Source organism: Scomber japonicus, chromosome 3, assembly GCF_027409825.1.
Source record: "Scomber japonicus isolate fScoJap1 chromosome 3, fScoJap1.pri, whole genome shotgun sequence".
Classification (NCBI taxonomy): Eukaryota; Metazoa; Chordata; class Actinopteri; order Scombriformes; family Scombridae; genus Scomber; species Scomber japonicus.
In genome coordinates this window covers 4,505,129-4,525,063 of record NC_070580.1, presented here as the reverse complement: position 1 = coordinate 4,525,063, position 19,935 = coordinate 4,505,129, and the positions used below count along the sequence as shown (strand labels likewise).

Genomic DNA, 19,935 nt, shown 5'->3' with positions numbered 1-19,935 from the left:
GGCAGAGAGGTCTGGATTGATTCTGTGGTGTGACTGAGTTTTCCACTGATCCCTTTGGACTGAAGAGCAGCGCTGCCTGCAGGCTGACACACTGATGAAAACATGATCGCAGTACGAAGAGAGGAACTAAACCCTGTTTCAAAAATATCTAACAGGAAATGATGACTAGTTTTTACTGTGAGATCATTCTGCTGTGCTGTTTATAACGAGGTAATTGTCCCTTTAAAAGATCTGGTTGCATCAGGATGTTGTGAGTAATGCTGTGTATATATTATATACAATTTACACTCACTGGTCACTGCATTAAGTCAGTGCATTAGCCAAAAACTGTTTGAATTGAATATCTGGGGTATACACTACATCACCATATATGTTAATATAGCAATATAACATCACAAATGTCATGACATTATCCACTCCTGATGACTCAGCATGACTCATGTAGCATACCTCAGTGTAAACTAGACAATAATAAATGTCAACCCGACAATAGAAAAAAAGGGCGCTGACAGAGTTTTGTGTCAAGCGTCGCCGGGGGTTACACGTGGTGCTGATGCTGAAACACACCAACGGGAGATACAACACGAGACAGAACCAGACTTCGTTGCGATTTTGGGACAAAAAATAGCAGAAGTGAATAGCATGAAGCAGGAGTGTGTTTGTTTGTGTGTGTGTGTGTGTGTGTGTGATGTCACAGTGTTTCATTGAATATGATCAAAGTGCAGGATGTGAAAATTGTGAACATTGAAAACCAACCAGAGCTACAAGATTAGCTTGCTGCAGTAAAGACAGATTCCTATGTGGAGCCAAATCAGCAAACAGTCCCTTTAGTTCAGCATGATGTCATGTGTGTGTTTTCTGATGGGAACTTCTCCAGACATTTGATGGAGGAGTTGGCTACGTCACTTTCATAAGACGTAAGGGTTTTTTTTGTTTTTTTTGTTACAATATTCGGGGCGAGAAACATTCTGTATCATGATTGGCAGGTGACCTCACTGTAAACAAGTTCAAAGAAAACTACAAAAAAAAAAATCCCATTTCAGCATCCAAACTGCAGGTTTAACTGCTTTCCTCACTTCTCCTTTATCTTCACAGTCTTCAGATTAAAATGGGGAAACCCTCTGTGATGTAGCAGCTCCAGGTACCAACACGTATCTACAGAGAAACACAAGAGAACAGTCATTAGAAACAAGAGAACAAGAGAAACAGGCACACAACTGATATTTTAAAGTCTGACTGCACATGTGGGAAAGTCGAGAGGAGGGAGCTTGAGGCTTGTTGCAATAAATAGGAGAGAAATGGGATTAGTGACACACTCCATGTAGAGTACACACAGCACAACAGCATGAAACTGTGTTCTCTGATCAGCTGCACAACCCGCTCTCTTGTGTGCGTGTAAACACAGTCGAATGTCGTCTGCAAACAGCTTCTGTCAATAAGACCAGCTGCTCCCACTGGCCTCACGCACGTTAATGACTCTCAGGTTTAATGTTTCTGGTGACCTCTGACCTTCTTCACACAACCAACTTCAGCCCAAAACTACCACATGAAATCTGATGCTAAGATTGTCTTGAAAATGTAAGAAATACTTGAGGAATGACTTGTCCATTCATTGAGTTACTATCTGAAACCTCCCCTGCAACTATTATAAATAAATCATTTAGATAAATCACATTTTTAAAAAAAGATAAAATAAATATTAATACATAATTACATAGATAGATAAAATACATAAAGAATAAAAACATGTATAAAAAAAGATAAATAAATATATAAATAAATAAAATAAATAGATAAATCATTTAAATATCTATTCCACACATAAAAATACTGCTTTGAAAAAAAATAAGTGTGTTATTTAGTTTGGTATTTGGCTTCAAGTTTCACCATCATACCTCTGTAAATTGAATACTGGACCGTGATTGGCTCCAGACTCTACTACTACAGTCACAAATCCTGAGATTTAACATGAGCACAGAAACACTCTCCTCCTTCAGCAGATGAATGTAAAAAACAAACTGTGTACAGATAAGAAAACAACATCCAGCTGTAGGAACAAGAAGAAGAAAAAAAACATGTTTGAGTGGAAGGAGCCTTTAAGCTCTAATACAACAGTGCTGCTCCCCTGACAGGAGAACATCTGTCAGCAGCTGTGGAACAAACTAACTGTGTATTCCTCCAGGAGACAGTGAGGAGCCCTGGAGGATTTCACCTAACAGCCGGCTGCTTCACACACACCCTGAAAACCATGTCTGTGTGTTTGTTTGTGTGTGTGTGTGTGTGTGTGTGTGTGTGTGTGTGTGTGTGTGTGTGTGTGTGTGTGTGTGTGTGTGTGTGTGTGTGTGTGTGTGTGTGTGTGTGTGTGTGTGGCATAATAAGAGATGCAGACACTCCACTAACCCCTAACAGCTTCATCCTAACCGCTGAACCTCACTGCACGGCGGCAGGGATGTGAAACACAGAGATGTGCTGAGTCAGTGCAGCGACGCCACTCTGCTGCAGCAAATGATGTCTGACTGTTTTTTTTTTACTGCAGTGTACCCTGCCTACTGCACACACACACAGACACACACACACACACACACAGGATCAACAGAGCAGCACAGATGCCTTTCTATACATGCATTTCTGATTGCTCCATATTTTAGAGAATAAAGAAACATGATTGGATATAGATGATGTAATGTGAAGCTAGAGTGAGTAAAGTGGAGATGACAGGGTGTAACTGAAGCCTGAGCTGTGGAGCTGTGGAGCTGTGGAGGTGGGATGGAGCATTAGGAGCTTTTTTTACTGGAGGTCACAGGGCCTACTGTCAATCACACAGCCAGGATAGCTGACTCCAGGGAGCCACAGACGCTTTCAAATAGCCTGGGAGGTCCGGAGCTTGTTTACATGTCTGACTACATGTCACTTTGTTGACCGGCCATGTTGAGGATTATCCTGAGCTAATGTGCGGCAGCCGGGGGGCTGCAACGGTCCTGTGTTCAGTCTGACATAGGGCTGCTCGATAAAAAAATCATAATCACGATTATTTGGGTCAAAATTGAAATCACAAATATTAAAACAATTTTTAAACTTTAGAACATGCTTTATTATTGTCCATTCAGCTTAATTAATTTTCTCTCCCAGCAGCAGCCTTTTATCTGCCGCTTAATGCAACACACAGCAGAACATGTGCAGAGATATTAGTGCTGAGACTGAGAGAGTTACCATGACGATAGTTCACACATCACATCCTGGTTTTTAATAATTAGTCAGTAAACTCAGCATCGTCTGACGCAGGCTGGAAACTCTGCACTTTTATTTACAGTTCAAACATTTCACTGTGTGTTTCAGCTTCTGTCAAACTAACGGTGCTGCGGCGGCTTCCTGTCTAAGCTTTTCAAAATAAAACCTTTGTTATTGAGCGCTATCTCATTATTATTAAAAATAGTTTCCCCTCGATTTTATTAGTTTTGAGTTCGTTTGGCCCCTAAATCGTAATCACGATCAAATTTCAAATAATTGAGCAGCCTTAGTCTGACAGAAGCTGCAGCAGTCCTGTGTTCAGTCTGACATGACATGTGCAGTCACAGCTGCACTCTGTGGTCATATATTTTCCCTCCCGTCCTCGGTTACATAACAGACTTAAAAGTGCTTGGAGCGTGGATTTGGAGGCTAATGCAGCAGCATGTAAAGACAACATGTTTTATTAGAGCTGAGCTGTCGATTTTTATGGAGCATGGGAATTCGGGCTGACGGAGTTTGTGGGTTTGGCGCTTTATAAATTCATCAAAGAACACGGTTGTTGGTCACGTCAACATGCTCTAACTACTGATGCAGCATTGTGATACACAGCTTAAATATTCAGTCATGTTTGAGAAGGATGTTCTTTCTTCTATCCAAACTGTGTGACGGTTGAGCCTGAAACACTACAAAAAGATCTAATATTTACAGTGTTGACTAATGCTAAACAAACACATTTTCTCACTTATCCCCTATGGTATTTACACACACACACACACACACACACACACACACACACACACACACACACACACACACACACACACACACACACACACACACACACACACACACACACACACACACACACACACACACACACAGGATTAAATTTCAGTTAGGCTGAGCGTTTGGTCATGTCTATTGTTGAGACTTCTGTCAGCAGTACAATGGAGATAAAAATGAGTTTTGCTGTGTGTGGTTTTATATTTCTTTTTCCTCTTTCTTGTGTGTTCTAGTGAGTTTTTTCCTTTTTTTATATTGTATTGTATTTTTGTATTATATTGTGGGTTTATATAACCGTATTGTTTTTTTCTGTTAATTGTGGAACCCAGGAAGAGTAGCTGTTGCCCAGCAAAATGCTAATGGTGATCTTACTAAACTAAACTAAACCAAACTAAACGAGAACCTTTGATTTAAAAAAAAAAGTTCCTAAAGAAAGCTGTTCTTTAGTCTCTGCAGCTAATGTCTGAGCATACCTTGCATCAGCATTGCATCATGGTCTAGCACAGTGTGGTTCAGACGCTGGCATGTCTGCTTTCTCTACAATAAAAGGCTCTGACGCAAAACCATTAGTCCAGTTATCTATGAATGAATCATGAGGCTCCCGCTGAGCTCCTGGAATCTGAGAGAATCTGAGCTACAATTTACTGCGTTAACGTCCTTTCTATATGAGAGTATGTTCCATCCTATTAGAGCTGATTCTTTTCATTATGAGTCACTGTTTTTGTTTCATTGACAGTTTTTGGCCACAGAAGCTGACATCAGTGAATATTTGGCAGTTTTTGCTTCTTATTCTAAAACAAAACATGTGTGGCTTAAATACAGCTGCTATCCTGAAGAGATCACACTAACACTAACTATCATGAGTTATATTACTACGGTCACCTATTTCATAACTAAGCGATATCGATATATCGCTCAGCTGAACTTATTGGCTGATATTGACCTATCACAGATATATGTATCAGTAAATATGTTGTCTGATATGTGCTGATATTTAAAAAAAAAAAAAAAAAAAAAAAAAAAGTTATAAAAGGAAGCATTTCATGTTTCTTATATATGAATGTTTTTTTGTTCTGTGTATTTTTTTAATTCATAGCTAATTATGTTGATTTAATTCCCAGCTGTGTTTTTACTGTTTCAGAGCTCTGATGCCATTTTGTACAATAACGTTTTAAACTGTCAAATATTCCTGGATAGTGTTTGATAAGCACAATTGAGGGAACATTAAAAACAAATCATGCTTACGTATATAATATACAGTACATATAACATTATCAGCTGATATATCAACATCAGAATTGTTTTGCTCCATACTAAAGGTATAAAATCAAGTATGAGTCAGGCCCTGGTATATAATCTGCATTATTTCTATATGTGTAAACTAATGAAAATGTTTAAAATCTAACCAGACAATCACATTTAACTGAAGGTCACATTGGCCAATAAATAAAATAAATGAACAATAATTATTATTATAATTAGATGCCAGACGACATCATATGAATGATTTATACATTGCTCTTCATAATGTAAAGAAGGAGGTGTGTCCTGCTGGATGAGTGGTTAAAACACACACTATTAACTGTCCATTAAAGACAAAAAAAAACCCTCATTAGCATTGAGCCTTTAAAAGCCCAAATATCAACAAAAGGGTTTCCCCATCATTGACACAGTCAATCAGAACTGCTTCCTGATTGGTCGGACAGCTTTAGAAACCCCCGCCCAGACTGTGTCCGTTTCTGACACTTTGACACAAACAACCTGACCCACATTTACACCCACATTATGCTGTGATAGGCCAGCTGTGCACAGGTGCTTTTGTCATTCCTAACTATTTCACTTTAAAAACAGACTACAACCCATTTTAAACCAATATAATATCACTCATTGCTTTATGACGTATGGTGAAAGTGTGAACTACTCTTCCTTCTTTTTTTCTTGACAAATATTGAGTGGAGTGAGTGGAGAACGTGCAGGGGGCTGACTGGGAGATGGAGGAAAGGATGAATGGAGGAGTTGGGGGAGGTGGGGGTTGGTGGGGGGGTGGGGTCGCAGCAGACTGATAGGCGGAAAGCAGAGCGGGAAGAGAAGGAAGGTCAGCTGGGGTGTTTGCTACTCTCATAACCCCACCCTGCTCACATAATATGCAATCTTCCCCCTCCCCCACCACAGCCAGGCACACAGGGAAGAACAAACAAAAGGCAAACACATATGATATAATGTCTGACATAGATGGGGAAAAATCTACTTATAACAAGCAGATTCATAAATGTTACATCGACTATCTATGTAGAAAACAACAGGAAGAGTGAGAAAATGCTCACTCAGCCTTTTTTTTTAAAAACACAAGCATCTGTGTGTTGGTGGATGTGTGGCCCTGGGGCCAAGGGGTTGGCTGCAGCTTTAGTTGCATAAGTCTTGGTTAGCTGCAGCACAAACAGAAGACATAAGAGCACATACACTGAGCACAGCACTTTCTAAATATGTGCCTGGGGTCAGACGCCCACAGCATAGCATAGCATAGCATAGCATAGCATAGCGGGAGTGGAACATGTCACAACACCTCCCACTGTATGTATGTATGTATGTGCGTGCGTGCATGTGTGTGTGTTATTTACAACACCTGACTGACAGGCCAGAACACACCCGGGGGACAAAGATCATGACATGGACCAAGACTGTAAAACTCCTCCAGAGAGCCAAACTACACTGAAGCTCAGCTAACGTAAACACACTACATGATCCTCACACACAGAACACACAGCCCTCCTCTACCTGAGTGTGTGTGTCACTCAGCTGCTCTTATTTATATATATTTATATTTAGGTCAATGAGGTTTTTTTTGTGTTGATGTGGTTTAGTTTAGATTTAAAGGGGTCAAAATGTGAAAATAAACGTATGAATAACTTGGATACATTCCTTTTTTGTGGACCCCGCATCAAATTTCTGCTTTTAATCCATTTTGAGAGAATATATTAGAGGATTATATTATCTATTATCTATTATCTATCTATTTTCATTAGATTTCATTATATTGATTATTCTGCCAGGCAGTCACTGCTCCAGGCACAACTAATACCACAGGAAACAATCAGGAGAGATACATTTGAACTGATTTATAGATGTGTGGATGACTTGTCTGAGCTCTGATTTTATTGAGAAGAGAAGAAATGGTTAAAATTTGGATGCAAAATGAGTCATTAGGCCTCTAAGCCATTGCAAGATGGAGTTTACAGGTAGTACTACTCTTTCTAAATGTACACAGTGAAGCATCTGACTCACTGGCTACTTACAGGAAACACAGGCCGGAAATTTAATTTAAAGGGAAGAGACGAGGATTGCTTATTTCTCTGTGGCTAATGGCTACGGCGGCTATATCCAGATAATGCATGGGAGAGCATCATGAATTATTACAGTTTTTCACCCTCTTCTTAAGAGACTGCTGTCAGTTTGCTGCTGTCAGTTTCTTTCTCTCCGTTTTTGCTCATCCCTTTGTTCATCTCTCTTCAGTTCCTATTTTTAGGCCATTTTTTTTGGTTCACAGATGCTGCTTTATTTCAGTAACAGTACAGTACAGCCTGAGTCAGGAGAAGGGTCACATAGAGGAAGGTTGGATGACGTGTGTTGATGCAGCTAGTATATTCATATGTGTAGTCTCAATGTATTTTGACAGTTTAGCTCCAGACATGATGACTCAGCAAATTCATCATGATCCTAAGAAAAATATTAGATCATGCATTCTGATCAGCTGTTGGCCAAACTGAAAAGGTCAGGTCAGCGATTTCCACGGTATCCAAGGATGCTGCTAGACTAACGACCAATCAAGTTTATCCGTCACATGTTCCTGGTAAAATTAAGGAAGCGGGACCTTTACAGGAACGTCCTTTCACTCGGTACTCTAGACCGTTGTGTCTCCATAGCAGAGTAGGACTGTAATAGGACCCACAGGAATCTGACCGTGACGTCACCAAGGCGACGCGCAAAAAGCACAACAAAGAAAACGACGACGAGGAGGTGAACATGGAAGGAGCTGAGCTGGTTGCTGCGTTTCTGGTTTGTGTGTTCGTGTACATGACGGTGGACGTTATGAACTTTTTTCCGGCAGTGTACACGCTTTCTGCTACTGTTCTTCTTCTACTGGGCTTTAAAAATGGCACTTATTTTGACCACACGCTTTGAGTACACCCAATCAGCACCGAGTTAACCTCAAGCCCCACCCAGGAGTTTTTCATGGCTGCTTGGAGAACCTACCCTGAGGCAGGGACTCGTTTAGCCCCCGTAAAAGTTCCAGGAGATTGTCCTTCAGAGGAGGTTCCTGCTATGGAGACACGCACCAACGGCCTCGGCCCCATAAAATGACCCCAAGTTCCTGCAGTGGAAACGGGGCTTATATTATTGAAATGGTCTCAGGTCTTCCTAAGACTTAAACATATTACTGAGATAAAGAAATGCAGTTGTCTCGGTTATCTTGGCACTGAATGACTACAGGAAGTTAGTAAAAGATGTTGGCTGACTTCAAGTCATTTGATTTATGCACTTCATCAAAGCCTTCAGTCACATGTTTGACATTCCAGTGCTGCACACTGACTAAATGTGTTTCACATCATTTCAAACTGAATTCAAGCAGCTTTGTTTTTTTGATAAGATGAATTTATGTTACATAAGAGATGAACCATTAGGACTGATCCATTATATTATTAGGGACTGACTGTCCAACCAACAATAACCAGGATACAGCAAATTGTATACAATGTTATGTACTGATAGACCAACAGTGTTTCCCACACAATTTTGAGAGACTATGGTGGAGGGGTCTCACTGTGACCCTCTAGGGGAATAAAATGTCACACCCACAAATCACAAGAAAGACATTTTACCTGTTAATAAATGTTTGAAACAAACTATCATCTCTGAAACTAAGAAAGCAGAAGTGATTATCTGAACTCAACTAGTTAATTTCTTATGAACATATAAAATACTGTTTCAGTAAATATCTTCTTCAACATTGTGTTTCTTTAAATAACTAAACTAACTGTCTGCTGATCAATAAAAGACTTCCAGATGTGGATCAGGATCAGAGTTGATTTATTGTACAGATGGAAATAAAGAAGATCTCTCATTAAGACTTTTTTAAACTGAACCAAGTAAAGCAGCATAAAGCTGCTGCTGTGTTTTAAACAGCACGCAGGTGTTTCACATTCAGAGGTTTGAGGCTGAGCTGCAGGGTTGAGTGGAAGTGTGTGGGGAAGTTTATTAGTGCTGTTGAACGTAACCGCTGTGAAACAATCAGAAAATAAAGTTTTATTGATCTGATTCAACGGCTTTCTTACTGTCAGCGCTCCCTCACTTTATTCACTCTCTAGCTCGTTTGACCACAGCTGCTAATAACAGCGTCCTGTAGCCGCTTACTGACGGAGCAACTCTGTCCTCCATTCAATGTCCGGACCTTTCATACAGAACAGTGAGGATGAATACAGTAGTAATATTCCCGCATTGAACAGACTCTCTGAGAGCAGAGGTGACAACAAACAGCAGCAGAGGCTAACGTTAGCTGCTCCTCTCCTCTGTCTCCGTGCAGCAGAGACAGAGACAGTAAAAAGTTGTCACAACTTCATTCAGCTAATCTACCGCTCAGCCCTAAAACAACGTAACGTTTTGGAAAGTGTACAGATGTGTTCAGCTCACTGTGACTGTGGAGACACAAATTAGACTATGATGGGCCGTCACAGTCTGTATCATTAATGGGAAACACTGACCGATGTTAGTCAACAAGGTGAATATCTCGGCCGATAACGATATTTTGGCTGATATATCATTATCAAAATTCAATAAATATCACGTAGCGAGCATGATAACACCCAACATTGAGTCACTGACTAGCGCATCTAATGCTAGCATCCTTTCCTCATTCCTCAAAGCACATCTACCTGAAAGGTACTGTTATGAGAGTCATGCAGCTCCTTTAGGAAAAATAAATAAATTCAAATAAATGAGATCAACTATGCTGTACTTCACTTCCACAACCTACTGAAAACTACTACACATATATTCAATACAACAACATTATAAATAAAAATAAGTTAGACCTGAATAATTGAGATCATATTATTGTATGATTAATGAGATGCATGCTGTGTGGAGAGTGATCAATACTGAAAGAGCTGTGACAGACGTCACTGACTTGTATTAACCTGCAGGCTGTTTACACACATTTAAATAAACAGGTTACACTTGTTTTCTCCACTAAGTTGATTAATTAACAGTCATGTGAAAGAGAACCCTGTGTTTGTGTAATCAGAGTGAGAGATTAGACTAACCTGGTGTTACTCTCTGAGGAACGCCAATGTCTCTGCTATACATATATACGCACGCGTACACACACGCACGCACACACACACACACACACACACACACACACACACACACACACACACACACACACACACACACACACACACACACACACACACACACACACACACACAGGATTTATAACACAAGACAGAACCAAAGCATCACTTTGAAATGGAATGTGGAACAATAACCGTTTTATCGCCATGATCTTGTTTTCAGAAGCGCTGGAAGCCAAAAAACGTAATTAAAGGATACAATTTAATGAATTGCCCTGCCCTGCTGTCAGCTGCAGGGTGAACAGCACACTGCAGAGAGAACTGGAGCTTCGGTTTCATTCATAAAGTGACAGATAGCTTGTTCTGAAATCTTGACGGCGGTCATGGAGTGATTACAGAAGACGAAGTCGCACGTACCTGTAAATCAATGTGGTTGAGCGTCATGCAGCACATGTGACCTGGTCCATTCTGGCCTGCAGCTCAAAAGCGTCGGGCCGGTCCTGAGGGTTGACGGCGAGCATGTCCTGCAGCAGCTTGCTCACTCCGTCGGACATGCATGACCTGCGTTTCTGTGGGATGTTCAGAACCATCTTTGGATTCTCTAGAAGTGCCTCACCCACCGGCACAATGTCTGTCCCTTGTCTCACGTACGTTCCCAGCAGCTCCCGCTTGGACTCGGCGTCGATGAAAGTAATTCTCTCCAGCATGGCCCAGATGATGATCCCCAGGGCGAATATGTCAGCCTTAGCCGTGTAGTGACCCTCCCACACCTCGGGAGCCATGTAGAAGTCCGATCCGCACGCCGACGACAACCAAAACTTGTTGACGTTGACGTTTTTGTTCTTGTCCTCGCCCTCTTTGCCCTCACTGGTGTTTCCTAAACCAGCGCACACTTTGCTCAGGCCAAAGTCCGCCACCTTGAGCACGGGCGTCCCCGACTTCTCTGAGATGAGAATGTTGTCGGGTTTGAGGTCTCTGTGGACGATGTTGTTCTCGTGCAGGAAGGCGATGGCGCTGGTCAGCTGGAGCATGAAGCTGTTGTTGGTTTGCGGGTCGGGCCGTCGGGACAGGATGAACTGGTTGAGGTCGCCGCCTTCGCAGAACTCCATGACGAACCAGAGGTAGCAGGGCTCCTCTGGGGGGCTGAGCAGTCTCTCACCTGCAATGGACCCACAGTCACACAGTGATGTAATCATACGCAACACTTCAAGAAGGAACAAAGAAAACATGAAAAGATACTTTGTGCTTAACACAGCTTATATGATTGTCACTGTCACTGAGAAACGAGGCATCCAACTACAGACATGGTTTAATAGATGTAGTTTTATTGCCATTTCATGCACTCTACTTGTATGTGATGCTATACTAATTCCAGTGAACGTGAACACTAACTAACTTACTGTAACTTAATAACATGCATTTCCTCATAAGGGTGTGTATGTTTGTGTGTGTGTGGTATTTACCTAAACTACAAAAGAGCCGAACTTTGGCGAAACCGGTTCAAAGCATTTCTAACACGCTTTGGCATGTTTCCAAACCTATCCATTATATAAAGTCCAATTATACTGCTGGAATAACTCCAAACAAGTCACTAATGGACATGTATATAAGAAGTAGCTCTGACAGGAAGAATCCCACTGTGATCAGGAAGGAACTGCACACAACCAGACACTGATCAATGCTGAGAAATCTTTAGGTTGTGTGGATTGATAGAGATGTATTATGTCATTCTGTCTTTCACAATACCACAATAATGATTTTTTTAACAAAGACACGCCAAAATCTGCACCTAGGAAAGCAGCACAGCTCATACAGACAGACGACGAGCAAATTACTTTGCTGATGTGGAGAATTTGGGGGGAAAAGTCGAAGAAGTGTCATTGGAATGTGCCAAAATACCTATGTAAACACAGCCAACACAGCAGACTCCATTTTAGTGAGTGTGAGCTTCGGGAGCTCCCTTACAAAAAAAAAAACCTACCCATCCCCCAGTGAGCCTGTCATGGCGACAACAACAACTCTACTAGAAAGGACGTTTCATAAGGTTAAAGCTGACACTACCAACTAAACATCACAAGCATTCGGTTTTTTCCTTCTTTTAACGTAAAATCGATGAAACCTAACTGCAACACAACGCATGTCAAGACAAAAGAAAAAAGGAAACAAGAGCCAGAATCTCCTCTGTGTTATCTAACGCTAATGATCAGTGTGACTCATCCAAGCTCAACTGATCGGCTCCAGTAGCTAAATCTGCGACACACGTCTCCTTAGTTTGTCCTTATACAGTAAATAAGTGTAAATGTGAGGAAGCTTTGTACACAACCTCCAAACTGCATTCAGTTCAACAACTTTTGACGTCACATTGCTTTTAAGTGGTGAACAGCTGACTACTGTAAAACCGCTTTAGAAAGAGTATTTGAATCTGGCTTTCATGTGAAACTAAAAGGCAGCCGCAGCACTGATTTCACTGTAACAGAAAGTAACTGAGCTCAAACAGCTGATGCTAGCGAGCTGACCGAGCCTCACCTTTTAGTGACGTCTCCACCAGACGCAGGTACTGTTTGGACCTCTTGTTCCCATGGCTCATTTTTTGGGCCATGCCATTCCTCTGCAGCACACACTCCTCCAGCTGGACCACGTTTAGATGCCTTTTCTCCAAACTCGCCAGCGCCCAGAACTCCTGCAGAGCTAGCTCCACGTTTTCCGGCGCGTCGCATCGTAGTTTCTTCACGGCGACTTTAGCACCGGACCTCCGGGCCACAGCCTCGTACACCACGCCGTACGTCCCCCTCCCTACCTCCCGCAGCAGGCTGTAGCGAGGGGCCATGACCCTCTGCTCCAGACTGTCCTGCTTAAAGACGCATATGTCTTCCTCCATGTCATGGTCCTCCTCTCCCGTGTTTCCCACGCTGAGACACCGCAGCACGCCGGACTCGTCGGCTCGCGCCCTGGTCTGTTGTCTGCCGCATGCTCGCGCGCTCCTCGTGCGTCTTCGCCAGTTGTCGACGCCGCGTGTATCCATGGCGAATCCTTTACGATTCAAACACTAAATAAAAATAAGTCCACATTTTGTTCTTGCGGTTGGTGCTTCAGCCTCCTCACTGTGTAGAACCAGGAAAAAAGCTACTCCGCTCCACAGGGAGGGAGGAGGAGGACGTGAAGTAAGAGCAGGAAGCCACTGCAACTTACGAACTGATTTCCGGCTAGGACCGTCAAAATAAAAATCTTATTATTCAGTTGTTTGTATTGTGTGTTCAGTAAGCGAGGTGACAGTCTGGATCAGGGTTATTACAGTTTTTACATTTTATATTATTTTTTACATTTTATTTAGTTTTTCAGTTTGCTTTTTTATTTTAGTTTGTTCTTTTGGCTGGATAAACAATTTAATTTAATTACAAGATGGTATCATAATGTAAAAAGTAACACAGATGACCCAGTATTCCTGTTCAGCCCCTGAAAATGCACAATGCTGTTTCAATCTACAAGTTGATTAAATGAAAAAGTCTGTGTGCTGTCTTCCTCCTTTAAAGACTACCAGCAGCACTTAGATGGCGTTGAGGTGTTTCTTCATGTGATTGTGTATTGTTCAAAATTCTCACATTTTAGAACCAAAAACCATCAATTGTTTGATGTTTCTGCCAGAAAAGTGGCCCAAACAATGAATCACATATCAACATAGTTGCCAGTTAATTTTCTGTTGACTGACTGATCAATCAACCAGTAGTTGCAGCTTTAAATCAATGGAATACAAATCATTGTTAGTGCCTAAAACTCTTTGATTGAAACCCCCCCCACAAAAGTACCACTTCACCACCAAATTCAAATCAGAATGACAAATCCAATAATACCAGGACTTACTTATCATTCATTGCAGAACTATTACAATTTTCTGGTGATGTTCAAGGTTAGTTGACATATAAGTAACACGAGAATTGATTAAAAAAAGAAAAGAAAAAAGATTGAATTCATTTTTAGTCATTCATTTTATTTAAGACATCTGATAAACAAAGACTACCTACAATAATCCCAGATGTATTTCCCATTTATTTGAACATATTTTAGTACAACCGTACTGTCCTGTATTTCTTTATCAGTTCAAATGGAATACTTTTATTTCTGAATGTAAAAATATAGACACTTCCGGCCTTTGTTCGCGCAGTGCGTGCAGCTTGACCGAGCTGCGGGACGTGGGGTTGCAGAGTTCAGTTGTACCATTTCCAAAGAACACGGGGTACCGAAGTACATTTAGTACAACAAAGAAGGGCTGTTGGCTATGTGTCGCTGAATTTACAATAGACTGTAACGGGTATGTTAAATACATACAACTTGCTACAGTTTGTGGAAATGTCAGAAATGTGTTTTATTTCGTCCTAGTTACGCTTTATTGTTAGTGTCTCACATGCCTGCTTGAATTAGACGCCAAACAAAGCGTAGTACTAGTGGCCCTTTAGATGTTTGCTGTAATGTGGTTAACACTCAAATTCCATTGGCATTAGAAATATATTCGTCATTTGCGACTCTCTTATTCTTTTACAGGATTGTGTTTACATTTGCTCCCCCGTCGGATTTTCCCAGATGGTTTCTTCCTCTAAACTCTTGTCCAGCATGGTACTTCACGTGCCCGAGTCCATACCCCGCGAGAACACGTGTTGCAGCACGCGGAGAGAGTAGCGTAGCTGGGAGATGACGTGAAGTCTCACGTTTAAATGAATAGAATTAAGACTTTAATCACACACACGCCGAAACATTTTTAAATGTAGCTGTTGTTGTTTTGTTTTTGCTGACATATGAATATTTGAATTGTCTAGTGTCCAGAGGCCTGTTTCAGGAAGCAGGTTTAACTAACTCTGAGTTAAAACCTTAACTCTAGGTTGACCAACTCTGAGCTGTCAAACTCAGAGTTTTCTGTTTCAGAACAAGTGTTAACAGTTAGTTCAATCAACTCTGAGTCAATGTAACTCTGAGTGAAGCTCGTGCATGAGGAGATACCAAGCCCTCATCAATGGAGCACAGATAACATGATTCACCATGACAACAGGAGAAACAAAGGGCTCAGTCCTCCTACTACTCCCCAAAGGAGTTAGAAATATTAATGAATACATGCAGATGATGTGTATATTTAAGAAAAGACAGTCAACAGTGAGTATTAATGAAAAAAAGAGAAACATTTTGTCTCGAGTGGTCGACTTATTCAACATTTATATTCTGTGTATGTGTGTGTGTGTGTGTGGCACATTTAACATTCATGCAGACCCCAACAGGTACAAAACGTAGGCCTACTTGGCAGCCAGCAACTGAATATGAAATATAAAAATATAGCTCAAACAAGTAAGGTATTGATTACAAGCAAGTGTGGTGTTGTTTAGCCTGCCCTACCTCATTAAACAGTATTTAAATGCTACATTCAACATGTTATATATATTTCAGTAGTTGATGAAATCTTCTAAGCAAAAAAGAAAGTCAATTTTTCAGCCATCCCAACACTGCCAGTATTTAATATTGTCTATTTGAAAGCAACGCCTACATGTCTTTATACATACAACATTACAAAAATGTAAACGTTTAAGTGCAATAGTCAAGTTTAGTTTTATGTTTGGGCACTTTCACCTTAATTTAACAGTAGCTGGTATGGAGAGAGAGAGAAAGTTCCTCACTGGTATTGAACCAGCAACACGGTCACCATGAAGCATGAGCAGTAACCACTTGGCTATCAATCACCTTCAAATATTGCTTTTGTGACAGCCCAACAGACGGTTGCCTTGGAAACATGAACTTGAACAGAGAACTTATTCTGAACTGAGAGCATGTCCATGTGGTGTCGTACAGACGATACGAGGGCTGAGAATATTGTTCAGATAAATTATCGATTGTACAGAAAAATGGAAACACTCAAACAGAACATCACCAGAGAATGATAAAACATCCCAGCGGGGTCTGATCATCCCGACGGAGATTTGGGCTTCGTATTTGTGCTTCAATATTAACTGACTCTTTAAGAAAAGGACACACCATGTCTGACAGCTCCTTCAGTGAGTCTGCGGGCTTCAACTAAAAAGGAGGAGAAACTCAGGGTTAGTTGAAGAAAACCTACCAGCGAGCAGGTTAGGTTCACGGAGTATGTTGCCAGGGTAACTGACTCAGAGTTCAGCTGAAATGGCTTTGTGAAACCGAAAAACCAGAGTTTCCATCATCTTAGGGTTAACTAACTCAGAGTTTTCACTAAACCTGCTTTCTGAAACAGGCCCTGTGTGTCGCGCAGCTGTGAATGTTAGGCTACAGGCACAGACATAGCTATATGGTTCCAGGTGTTGCTGCTCTTTCACAGAAACATGTTTTCTTTAGGGGGGTTCAAACATGATTATTTTATGTTTGTTGATAAACTGAAAACGTTACACTAGAGGGCTGTTTCACAAAAGCTAGATAGCGGTTAAACCAGGATTTTCCGGTTATCCTGGCTGTATTTAGCCATGACTTGGTTGCATGAAAGCAGAGAAGAATAAGTTACCATGGAGATTTATTCTGAAATATATTATATGGCTTCATTAATCAACATCATTTAAAAAGAAAATCAAAGTGCACATAAATTCGACTTAACAATAATAATAATAATAATAATTCAGGGGTTTAACAGCTGTAAGTAAACTACAAGTAGTCTACCACAAAACTGCACTACACATCACAGTACTTGAATAAATGTACTTAGTTACTCTTTGTCACAGCTGCACAGCCTAATGACAGGAAACCATAAGTCCCAGCCCAGGGGAAGTCACTGCAGACTTGTTTTGTGCTGTCAGAGCAGAAAAATCTTGCGTTTTGTCAGTCAGTTATATCACGCTAAGTCAAGTCACTTTCCTCTTCCTGAGTAGTAGCAACCTCAGGGAGTCTGACTGACGTCAGTTGGAGGTGCTGTGGGCAATATTTGTTTGGGCCTCATGTAGTGACACAACAGTCTTTTGTTTTTCCTCTGCTTACATCAGCCCCTTATAAAACAAAATATTTGATGGCCACATCAATGACTTCAATGACTTCATCTGTCTGTTGTGTCACTGGTGACGGAATGTCTGGGATGTAATGTTAATGACTTCATTTCCAGATTAATCTATCACCTCAGAAACTCTAAAAGCCTTTGATTACTTATTTAGAATTCCCCCTTCTTTATCCTTATGTTTCCTAGGGCTATTTATTAAATTCCATGAGGATCCAGAAGGTAGTTGGTGTAGTTAAACATCAAAACTGCAATAATAATTTCTGTCTAACACATAAAAACATGCTGCTCATTCTTTCACAGGAGCCACATGCACCCTTGTGTTCCTCAATGGAACTTCATTCATTTTAGTGAGATTACACTGAATTCTATTTATTGTACAAGGAAGAAGGTTCTTAAAGTTGATGTTTGGGACCCCATGGTTTAAAAGACAAAAAAGTAAAAATAATTTCCTTAAAAATTTGTCATTTGAAATATTTTATAGGGCTATCTGAGAATTCTATACACTGTACAAGTACTCCATCCTCAAATGCATATTAGGGATACTCCAGTGATTTAGTATTGCACTTCAGAAATATCTGAAAAAATAATTATATTGGTACACTATAGGCTGAGGTATCCTGATTTATAATGACTATTATAAGTCAAACTCTGAAACACTACAGTTCCCATGATGGAAATTGATAGCGTCCCTCTTAGAGCACAAAACTAATAATTATGTGGAGAGAATGGCGGACAGTGGATGTTTCTGCACACACTATGTTGAGTGTTGTATAAAGTCATGACCTGTCTCAAGCTGCCTCAACAAAAGGGAGACACACCATGATGATCAGTTAACAAAATATCCATCCATCCATCCTCTGCCACTTATCCGGGGTCGGGTCGCGGGGGCAGCAACCTAAGCAGGGAAGCGCAGACTTCCCTGTTCTCACCCACTTCGTCCAGTGCAGAGTGCACTTAACCCTTTTCCGGCGGTGACAAAGGGCAGCCCTGGCGGAGTCCAACCCTCACTGGAAACGAGTCCAACTTATTATCAGTAATGCGGACCAAGCTCTGACACCGGTCGTACTGGGAACGGACGGCCCGTATCAGGGGGTCCGATACCCCGTACTCCCGGAGAACCCCCCACAGGACTCCCTGAGGGACACGGTAGAATGCCTTCTCCAAGTCCACAAAACACATGTGGACTGGTTGGGCAAACTTCCATGCACCCTCAAGGATCCTGCAGAGGGTGCAGAGCTGGTCCACTGTTCCACGACCCAGACGAAAACCCCATTGCTCATCCTGAATCCGAGGTTCGACTATCAGACGGACCTTCCTCTCAAGTACCCCCGAATAGACCTTACCAGGGAGTCTGAGGAGTGTGATCCCCCTATAGTTGGAACACAACCTCTGGTCCCCCTTCTTAAAATGAGGGACCACCACCCCAGTCTGCCAATCCAGAGGCACTGCCCCCGAAGTCCATGCGATGTTGCAGAGTCGTGTCAACCATGACAGCCCCACAACATCCAGGGCCTTGAGGAACTCCGGGCAGATCTCATCCATCCCAGGGGCCCTGCCATCAAGGAACTTTTTGACCACCATGGTGACCTCAACCCCAGAGATAAGAGAGCTCACACCCGGGTCCCCAGGCCCTGCTTCCTTACCGGAAGGCATGTCGGTGGGATTGAGGAGGTCTTCGAAGTATTTCTTCCACCAATCCACAATGTCCCGAGTTCTGGACGTTAACTTAATGCCACAGTTTTTGGACTCATTCCTCACCTTTGCTGGTTTATTTTGTTCTGTGCATACATCAGAATTAACCACACACATACATCTGCAAAGGAGCATCAAAGACCAGCAATAAATGAGTGGCATGTCAGTATGTGTGTGTGTGTGTGTCTGTGTGTGTGTGTGTGTCATAACTGGAGTAATTGACATATTCATGCCATTACTGTTCTTACCGGACAACCTATGGAGAGTGCAGTAATATACAGAATTAGCAGTTAAGAATTCATTCATCTATCCTTCCTGGTGTCACACGTTTGGGACTCAGTAAACCATCACCTCTTTTACACCTACACTAAATTACTGAAATGAATACTGTGAAAATCTCATGAATTCCATTCACACAGGGCCAACACAAAATGATTGAATATTTTTGTATGATTATACACACATTTATTCAAATCATTAGATGCATAAATCAATAAAACAATAAAAATGTAACACAATACAAAATGTTTTTATAAACATTTCTGTAGCCAAACGAATCCCTGAAAATACAACATTAAAATATATCAATAACAATATTATAGGATTATAGATTATAGAAAAGCAATTCTGTAGTCAAAGCTACTCCCTGAATATAACACTAACTCACTCATCAGTATACAGAAACAATGACTCACTTGAAGGTGATGCCATACACTGGTAATTCTCTACATTTCAACTAAAACGAATATGAATTAAAACAAATCTAAACAATATAAACTAAACTCCTATCTTTCATAAACTGTCCACAGTTAATATCAGCACTGTGTGATTGTTGTAAGATTAAATATTTACAGATTTCTACATATTTTTTTATTTTTAAAAAAAGAAAGGGGT

At 41.2% G+C, this 19,935-nt stretch overlaps 1 protein-coding gene across 1 annotated transcript; it reads right to left on the bottom strand.

Annotated features, from left to right (window-relative positions):
- Nucleotides 1-659: 659 nt before the first annotated feature.
- On the bottom strand, nt 660-13,398 carry LOC128355163 (serine/threonine-protein kinase 35-like). The gene is made up of 3 exons (XM_053315403.1): nt 12,888-13,398; nt 10,779-11,520; nt 660-1,155 (listed from the first exon to the last, which is right to left on the bottom strand). The coding sequence occupies exons 1-2, from the start codon at nt 13,381-13,383 to the stop codon at nt 10,802-10,804; spliced, it is 1,215 nt and encodes a 404-aa protein (XP_053171378.1). The 5' UTR covers nt 13,384-13,398; the 3' UTR covers nt 660-1,155; nt 10,779-10,801.
- Between the last annotated feature and the right edge of the window lie 6,537 nt (nt 13,399-19,935).